At 38.8% G+C, this 9590-nt stretch overlaps 1 protein-coding gene across 1 annotated transcript; it reads left to right on the top strand.

The window, feature by feature from the left end:
• The first annotated feature begins 552 nt into the window (after positions 1 to 552).
• On the top strand, positions 553 to 5961 carry PPIL3 (peptidylprolyl isomerase (cyclophilin)-like 3). The gene is made up of 6 exons (XM_009890175.1): positions 553 to 597; positions 1776 to 1850; positions 2632 to 2725; positions 3275 to 3342; positions 3811 to 3929; positions 5591 to 5961. The coding sequence occupies exons 1-6, from the start codon at positions 595 to 597 to the stop codon at positions 5715 to 5717; spliced, it is 486 nt and encodes a 161-aa protein (XP_009888477.1). The 5' UTR covers positions 553 to 594; the 3' UTR covers positions 5718 to 5961.
• The last annotated feature ends 3629 nt before the right edge of the window (positions 5962 to 9590 follow it).

Raw genomic sequence — 9590 nt, 5'->3', positions numbered from 1 at the left:
TGTGAGAGGCCTTGCCACGGCTGGGGGGCTAACCAGGGAGGGCAGTATGTACGGAGAGGAGATTAGCCTGTAAAAGTGTTGGTTTCCACACAACTCCCGTTTTATTATCGTCATTCCAAACGCTTTATTTGAACATATCACTAAGATCCGGTGCTTGGATGCGGGTACCTGTCTGTTGGCGGGCGCTGACAGCTGTCAGAAGGTGGCTCCAAATCACACTTGTGTTTAGGTACTTGCACGTGGTTTTTGTCTCTTAATTTCTGTCATTTATAAAGCCATGATCTCTGGAAAAGTTGTGATGGCTTAGTATAAACTTTCATCTTAGGAAAAGGTGTTTTTTTGCCGCCACCCCTTTTCTCTAAGCTATTTTGTTGCACTCCTTTCTAGTTCTTTATGTGCTGAGTAGTTGCATAATGCAAGTAAAACACAGTCTCTTGAATGGCACTGTAAAGCTGTGTGGTGTAAAAGCATATAACCACACAAATATTTTAGAATCGAATTGAGGATTGGTGGGAAAAACTGAACAAGTTTCATATGTTTTCTTTGCAGGAAATTGGTGTATACAAATGTACCTCAGCTTTTTGATAAGCAGACATGGTGAGAACAATAGCACCTTTTTATACATTTTCTTTCTTTCTGAAATGGTCATCTCTTGGAAAGTGAATAGCTGCTCTGCATCTCAAAGGATTACACGTTTTACTCTGATGCTGTGATGAATTTATAATGAAAAGTTTAGGTTTTCATTTCGGACTTCTAAATAAATAGGTCCATTTACATCAGTCTAAAATATAATTAGACTTTCATGTCTAAGATACTAAATTTTAATCCTACTTTGGTTACTATTTGGTGATGTAGTTTGGTTGTTTGGGTTTTTTTTTTTTACCACAGAAACATTTTTCAAGTTGCAAGCACACAGCCTTGCTTGAGTGTATGTAACCTGCTACACTTGCAGGCTTTTAAAAGTTTAGCAAATCAGGAAATAGAGATAAGGTTGTGTCTTAAACTGTACATACACCTTTTACAGCATCTTCATAGACATTGCAGGCAAATATCTTACTTGTATACTTCTGAAACAGTATGCCAGTATCAACGTGATTCACATTTTTATTAGTTTTCCTGTATACTTATCCGCAGTATAGGCACATAGTAATTGCTTTTGCATAGTTTAGCACTTTCCATGAAAGCACTGTGATATATGTGGCCTATAGAGATATATTTGCTTAGGTGGCTGGGTAACTGCCATTTTAAATTTTATGAAGGTTATTTATAAATTCTTAAGTGTGTAATTTTGTAGATTTGCTTGTTTGTGAAGGTAGATTATATACGGTGCCACGCAGAAGCCTTATCACTCAGAAGGCTGCAGGCAAGTAACATACATCAGTTGTTTCTCTGGTTGTAAACCAGTGAGGTATGTGCACCACACTGTCATCTGAAATAGATATCACCTTGATTCTTCAGCTTTGCAGTTAAGTGACTGAGTAGGTCCAGTTTGCAAATGAATAATCTAACTCTGGAGTATGGCAGTGTGAAACAGAGCTTCTGCATTACCATGGCAAACTTGATTAGTTCTGAAACTCAATGAAACCAAGTGCTTTCTGGTGATTTCACTGGAAAGGTGGAAGGTTTGTTACAGTAGCCTTGCCTATTGCCAAATATTGAAACAATGGCTATATGCAGTGGGAACTTGCTTATGTTCTTGGTGCGACTGGGAAATAAAACTGAGTCCGTTAGTATTTCATTGCTGATTTAATTAATATTTTCCACCTCTTGTTCAGGCTGTCACGCTGCATACTGATGTTGGAGATATTAAAATTGAACTATTCTGCGAGCGTACACCAAAGACTTGTGAAGTAAGTCAAGTAACAGGAGCAGGATTGCCTAGTGTTGAAACAAAGCAGTAGAAATAGTGATGGCTGTAGAGGAGGTGAAGTGGCTTTTGCAATTCATCTTTTCACATAATGGATTACTAACTTTTTAAGCTGGTACAGTGCCTATTCTACTCATGGAACTTGTTCACTGTGTCATACTGCCTAGAGCTTTGCTGCCTTTTTCTCATCAGATAAGCTTTATCTCAGGGCTGCTTTTCTCTAAGTTTCAGCATCTCCCAAAGTGTCCCTTGCCCTTAAGGGGAAATATGGCACGTGGCCCGGGATTCCCAAATTTCCCCGAGTTTGCTGACACTCGCACAGATTTGATTTTAGCATAAGAGAGTGAGAATCAGTCCTAGTTTGTCAGAGGCCCTGGTTTTTCCTTTCTGCAATAAACTTGAGCATGAATTGAAGTAATGCTGAGGCATGAAGTTATTGATTACAATATTACATTTACAAAATAAGAATGTTGAATGGAAGTGATACTTCTGAGCTTGTCTCAGGCTTCTTTTTTATTTCGCATGTCAGAAAACTGTGTGCTGTAAGCTTTATTTAAAATCTTTTGTATCTGTGACAGTGTCAAAGAAGCGTATTAACTATAATTTATTTATGAGTATTCTGTGGCACTACTCTGTGGAATTCACATGGTCATAATGCAAAGCAGAGGCAAAAGAGTTAGTCTTGGTCTTGCCAATGCAGTCATTTTAGTAAGAGGATACTATTTCTGAATTGCTTGTTAATATGGCTTGTTTCATTTCCTTAGAATTTCCTGGCTCTTTGTGCTAGTAACTACTACAATGGATGCGTATTTCACCGGAATATAAAGGGTTTCATGGTTCAGACAGGGGATCCATTAGGTAAATTCTTCTTTCCGGGTCTCTCTATAGAAAAATGTACATAAATATAAAATATAAATAAACTAGAAAGAAATAAAAATAAATTATAAGTATGAATATTAAAACCAAAACATAAATAAAGTAAATATAAAATATAAGAATTATTGTATTGTCGATGGAGGTTTTTATGATGTGATTAGTTTTCTGTGGTGAGCTTACAAAAGAGCAGGTGTTACTGTAGTTCTAAATGATCATGCACGACTAAAGCATTTTACAAACTTTACTTTTTCCAGCTGTTTCCGCTAAATACGATGGTTCTGCTGAGTTACCAGCCATTGAACAGGTAGCAGATGCTACTGTGGTTTCTCTGGTTTCTGCCTGAAATGCTACACTGCTTCTAAAGCATTCAGGGAAAACGTCCCCAACAGTGTCAGATGTTTGGGAGAAAATCTGATTCAGCTGTGTGTCTGTTTGTACTCATACTGAATTTAATTTGAGGATACGTCAGTGTTTTGTTCTGCTACTTAATAGGTGTTCCTTATGTAATCTATTGTGGTGCTTCTTTGTCAGGCACTGGGAAAGGAGGTAACAGCATCTGGGGCAAGAAGTTTGAAGATGAATTCAGTGAATACCTAAAGGTATTTCTGTGCTCTCAATATGTAGTTACATTTTCAAATGAATTTTCTTTACAGGTTGAACGATCAGCGTTGTGTTGTACTGTATTAAAGATCTCTTTTGTAATTGTGAAGCGAAGTATAATCTCACAATAAAGGGATACAGATCTTATTATTAAAATAGAAACAGGCATTTCTGTACTTGGCAAGTTAAGTTTGAGAGTTTTCATCACTGAGAAAGAATGGAAGAAAAAAGTGGAAAAAAAATTGTAAGAAAGTATTTTTCATGCACTGAAGGCAAAGTAGTAATTTTTCATCGTAAGAGCAATTTTGAGGAGCTAATTACAGACTGTGATGGAATATATTAGCAACCAAGTTTTGTTCTTAATAATGGTATTGAGGCAGAGTACTAAGTCACAGAGCACTTCATACAGGTTAAAGTCCTGCTTTCACAGGTGTGTATTCATGTCGAGGTTTTTCCCCCTCTTTCAGCACAGTGTCCGTGGTGTAGTTTCAATGGCAAACAATGGTCCGAATACCAATGGATCGCAGTTCTTCATCACGTATGGCAAGCAACCGCACCTAGACATGAAGTACACTGTGTTTGGAAAGTAAGTGATCCAACTGCGTGCCTCCTTATCATAGTGTGTGAAGGATCTGAATATTTCAGGGCACATGCAATGCAAATTTAGAAGCATCTGGTTCTAAAACTCTTTAAAACATTGGATGTGTATATGTAACTATATGCTGTTGCACTGTCACCAGAATTAGTTGCTCCAAAATGCTGCTGCCTTTTTCTTAGTAGCGGGGAATTCAGTGGAAATAGGCATGTTAAAAATTACCTCAAGAATAGAACTTCTTTTCCTCCTACCCCCCCAGCCAGTTATTCCAGCTTGCCTCTTCATTCGTACCCAAACGGATGCAGGCTGATTTTAAGCAAACTCCAGAACAACTGGTTACACCGTTGTAGGCTTTACTGAGAAGCCAGAATCTGATTTGGGACTGGATCTGGGGATGGGTGTGGTACTGACATGGTCATTCTTCTGTTCAGGTGGAACTTCCTGTTAGTCAGCTAAAACTCATGGAACTGACAGTTTATAAAATCAGATGAGGTTGTTTAAGATGCATCATTATTTAAAAACATGCTTAGTTTAATAGGCACTACTGATGATTTATCATCCTTCAAGTAAATGTTTAATTTTTGAATCTTTCAGATACTGCTTTTTTTAATCTCAAAGTCATGGCAGTGTCTTTTTTTTTTTTTTTTGGTTGTTGTTAAAAAGTTTCTAGTGTACAGCTGAATCTGCAGAGAAAAAGTTGTCTTTATTAAATGGAGTTAAATATTCAAAGGAAACTATTGAAATGTGAAAATACTATCTTCTACCGCTTGTGTTGTTTATAGGCATCTAAGTATAGGTGTTCCTTTCATTTCTGAGTTTGTTAGAGGTGTGATTGAAAGTAATTTTTTTAAACATCTTTCTTAGAAAAGAGTAGAGACAGATGAACTTTGCCAGATTGTCTGTTTTAAGATACTCCTGCCCCAGTTGCAGAATCAGCAGAACAGCATATGCAGTCCCTGCTGGCCCACAATCCAGCGTTGTAGGTTCAAAGAGTTGTGAATGTGACTGAATTGAGCTGTCAACAGCACAACGTGTTTTCTTCCAAGTGGGAATAAACTGCCAAGATTTACCGGAGCTAGTTATTTAAACAAAAAAGCAAGAAGTTTATTAGAACAGTCTCTCTTGCCATTTCTGCAGCCCGAACAGGAAATCTGAAAACATAAACATATTTATTTGTGCCATTAGATTTACACAGTTATTAATGATTCTGTCCAGCGTTGTCTTTGAGTCAGAAGGTTAGAAGTTATAATCTCATGTTTGGAAATTGATTTTTCCAGTCATAGGATTTCAGTAATTCACAGCGAAGTTTGGTATGGCCGATATCTTGCTACTGAAGCCTATACTATGATTGGTCAGTGCTGTCTGCCAGGAAGTGCAGCCAGGGTCTTTATACAGCTATGGTTAGTATAAAATATGATACTGTCAAGTCAGTGGGAATTATTTGTACTTTTTATTAGAATCTGTCATAGATGCTTAATATTTCCTTTCAAAATACATTGTATGCCATATGTAATGTTTTGGCTTATATGTATCATTTGCTTGCAAAGTCCTTGCCTTATGATACTTAACTGTAAAGTGCTTTGAGATATCTCAGTTGTGAAATTTAAATTGTTATTGGAAGGAGATTCCTAGCAATTCCGCTTTTCTTCCAGAGTTATTGATGGCTTGGAGACCCTGGATGAGCTGGAGAAGCTGCCTGTGAATGAGAAAACCTACCGACCTCTTAATGATGTTCGCATTAAAGATATTACAATTCATGCCAATCCGTTTGCTCTGTAGCCACAGAGGGCCTCAACACATTCCTTAGAGACTGGTCAGATCAACTGCTGGATTATGGGGTTTAAAGTGTCACTAAAAAGGATTACTTGAGCTGGATCATACCTTTGCTTATGGAATGCAGGATTTTCAGGAGTTGTGACATTGTTTGGGAGATGTCAACACAAAAGTCTTATGCATTAGAAGCCAGTTTTTCCAGAGTGTCTTCCACGATTTTGATTTTTAAACATTGCTTTTTGTAAAATAAGAAAATACTTTTAAAAATATATATTTTTTTCAAATCTTTGTTTTCTGCCTTATCTTTCTGAGTGATACTATGTTGAAACAGTGTCCTTTGCTACAATTTCATACTACCATTTTTCTGAGACTTTCTCATGTAAATTCTAACCCTCCTTTCTTTACTGGTTTTTAGAAAACTGAGTAAGATATGCAATTTTTTCCCCTAAGTGAGAGCAGTGTGATAGATAGATGAAACCTTTCTCTCCTAGAGGATTAAAGACCATGTTTAGAAGAGTACTTGCTCTTGTACTGCTGTGTTGGAACGGTAACCTCTTCAGCCTCCCCAAAAGGTAGATCAGAAACAATCTCTCTGGCACAATGCTTTTGGTGTGAAAGAGTAAGTGTTTGTGTCTTTACATGGCTGTTGATCGAAACTAAGTAACCATGGATTTAGTGTAACTTGTTTTTCATCACTCTGTTGCACAAATAGTAAGGGGTAAACACAACAAAGAGTAGGGACAAAAAGACTGTGGTCAGACTTCTAAACAAGAATATCGTGATACACCCAAAATAGCAAAACATACTGTGGCCAAGATGATGTTGAACAAATAAGAGAGAGCTGTTGTTTGGTTTTATTTGAGACCAAATGTTGTTGGGCTCTAATAGTCTGCAAGAAGGTACAGAGATACCTGAATATTGACTGGTTGAGAGGAAAAATAAAATACATGCATACATATGCACGTGTGTATATATATTGCTGATCCTATTCTCAAGTCGCTTAGTATAGTAAGCATTAAATGAACTGACTTAAGCAGGGAAAAGGGAGTGATTTGTACACATCAGAAAAGCAGTTCTTTGCCTTGGGCATGCTGGGAAAAGCAGAATGTTCTACTCTTCCTTGTTGTAGCTATAAAAAATGCATTTCAGCATCAGTTTGTTTTCATAAAGCAGGAAAAAATCAACTTATTTCCACAGAGGTTCACTTTCTGAGTCTATAATATGTAGAGGTGAGAGAGTATATTTCTAGTTCCAACTGTGCATGAGGGACCTGGACAGGAGAGAGTACGCAAGAGCTAGGATAGCTGGTCGATATCCTAGCTAACAAATCCTCCTTGTACTTGCTGAACATCACTTAGCAAGGTCCATTCTCATATATATGCCCTGTAATCCTTGGGAGGTCCAGGTCCAGCTGACTTGCAGTCTGCCTCAGACCAGTATTTCCCGTTTTGAGACTTTGCCTCTTAAAATAAAGAGGAGAACTTATTTGCAAGAGAAAGGCAAAGGTATGTCAAGTATGGATTCCTGAGGCATTAATGAGCAAAGTTAATTGGTACCCTATCTCTGGGACTAAGTTTCTATATTCTGCATGGAGTGTTGCTTAAAGTTCCTAGCTCTCACTCCAGACTTCGTACATTTTACCACAATACTTCAGTTAGTCAAGTAAAGGATTTAATTATTTTATCTCTGTGCTCTTTCTGTCTCTTCCATATAACCAGTGGTAATAGGAAGTAGGCAGAAGCATGCAGCTGTATGCTTGACTGCCACACTGACACTACTGCCATGCAGAAGGAATGACATACTGGAAACTTTCCTACAGCGCAAAGGAACCAGTCATTTAAAATGCTGACATCTAGCACTGAACTGGAAGCAACTTCAGGTCTATGTTTTTCCTCCCCAAAAAGAAGGCTGTGAACGTGTGAAATACAGGGACCCAAGCAATTTGCTTTCTGGAGGATGCATTAAATTTAGATCCTTTCTTTTTTTTATCTAAAGCTGTTTATTGAAAGGAGAGTGATCTTATGGGACAGGATTACATCCTAACTTTAAAAAATTGTATTATGTCTGTTTTCCTGTTTGTGGTTCTGAACCTCTCCCAGGTTTTCGCTGAGATACAACAAGAAAAACAATGGTGGGGTTGGTCCCCTCCACGTGCTGAAGAGAAAGCAAGACAGAGAGTTGGAAGGAGGCCCGCTGTGGAAGTGTGTGATTTTGCAGGTGACTGCTGGGTACAGCATATGTGCAATTTAGATCTTGCACACAGTCAGCTGTTGTGTCACCAGCTGTTTGGACCTTTGTGACATGTGTAGTCCTTTAAATAGGCAAAAATGTTGCAGACAATACTGTTCTTACTGTTATCGATTTGTGCTTTATAAACTTCGGTGTTTACTTCCATCAGTCTGGTCCTTTATCACAAACACTACAGCGCAAAGTGAGTTCTGTTGAAATAGACCTACCCATGCAAGGAAAGATGTGTACGTTACCACAAGTCTTGCATTATGACTGTGATGGAGGGTCTCATCATGTATTTTCCAAATTGTCTCCAACCTTTGCTGGCATTAGAAAAACAACGAGTAAAGTTGTTGTTAGAAGTATGTCATGCCGGGGCAGTACTTAGTCTCAGCTGGAGAGCAACAGACAAAAAGAAAATAATGGTGCATTACCTGTGGACAGTGGCAAACTTGCAGGTGTAATGTACATATTGTATGTTGGTCACAGGGTCAGTTGGGAAATAAATTAAAAAAAAACAAAACAAGGAGTGAGGAGGGTAATTTATCAGGAGTGGAAGTGTTTCAGAAGGTTTAGTCCTTCCCAGGATTAAAAAAAAAAAGGGTTTTAGGGAACTGGTGTATATAGGCTGTTGTAGTGTTTCAGGACTGTTTTATCCTTAGACGCTCTTTTTCCACATAAATTAGATTGCACATGAGACGTTTGACTGCTTATTATGGGATTTAGAGAACTAAATTCCAGGCGTAATGCTCAGTTAGCTTTGCTGAGGTGATGAGTGATAGACGGCTGACAGGCACGTAGGTTCCTTCTGAGAGAGGTGGTGGCTGTGAAGGGCAGCAGCAAGGCACGGAGAGCAGAGAGGGGTGCCCGTGACTTCAGCTGCCACGTGTGCTGTACTAGTGAGCAGCAAAGGAAGCAAGGGTTTAGCTTTGTGGGAGGGTTTGGGGGGGGTTGTTTTGTTTTTGTTTTTGTTTTTTTTCCATTCTGTGGTTATAGAAGACTGATCTGTACACTTGCCTGAAGAGTTGCATGTAGCTTGTTTGTTTTACAGTGGGTATTTATGTTCTGTCCAGACTTGAAAACATGACTAAAAGCTCGTAAAAGATACCAGGAGACATAAAAAAGTGTTCAACTATTTGGAAATGTTTTTAATGCCAATGATTTACAAATATATCTTTACTTTCTTAATCATAGGTGATCCTTTAAACCTGTGTCGATTTAAAGCTGACTGGGTATGTGCTTTGAGAGCCTCTAACAATTTGGCTAGAGGAGTAGACAGAGAAGTAACAGGCTTTACCACCAGCGCTGGAAAACGATTTAGCAATTAGTCTCACCAAAAAAAAAAAACCCCAAACAAAACACTCTTCTGGCAGTCATTCTTAAATGAGGGTTAGATTTTAATTCCCCCCCCGCCTCCCCCCAGTGTTTTCTTTTCTTCCACAGTTCTCGGCAGGAAAACGGTTGAAGGTTTTGGCATAAGCTGGTTTACTCAAGTAAAACTACGTTAGCTGAATTGCTTGATGAGGCATAGGGGGTGACTACCAAACGCCGCGACCGGGTGCGATGCGCCCGTACCAGTCGCAGCAGCGGGGCGGGCAGCGCGGGGGGCTCTCCTACCGCCCAGCGGGGTGCGGGCACAGCACCGCTCTG

The sequence above is a fragment of the Charadrius vociferus genome, unplaced genomic scaffold (genome assembly GCF_000708025.1).
Source record: "Charadrius vociferus isolate BGI_N301 unplaced genomic scaffold, ASM70802v2 scaffold147, whole genome shotgun sequence".
Taxonomy (NCBI): domain Eukaryota; kingdom Metazoa; phylum Chordata; class Aves; order Charadriiformes; family Charadriidae; genus Charadrius; species Charadrius vociferus.
The sequence above is the reverse complement of the archived record's forward strand: the minus strand, read 5'-3'. Positions and strand labels throughout refer to the sequence as shown.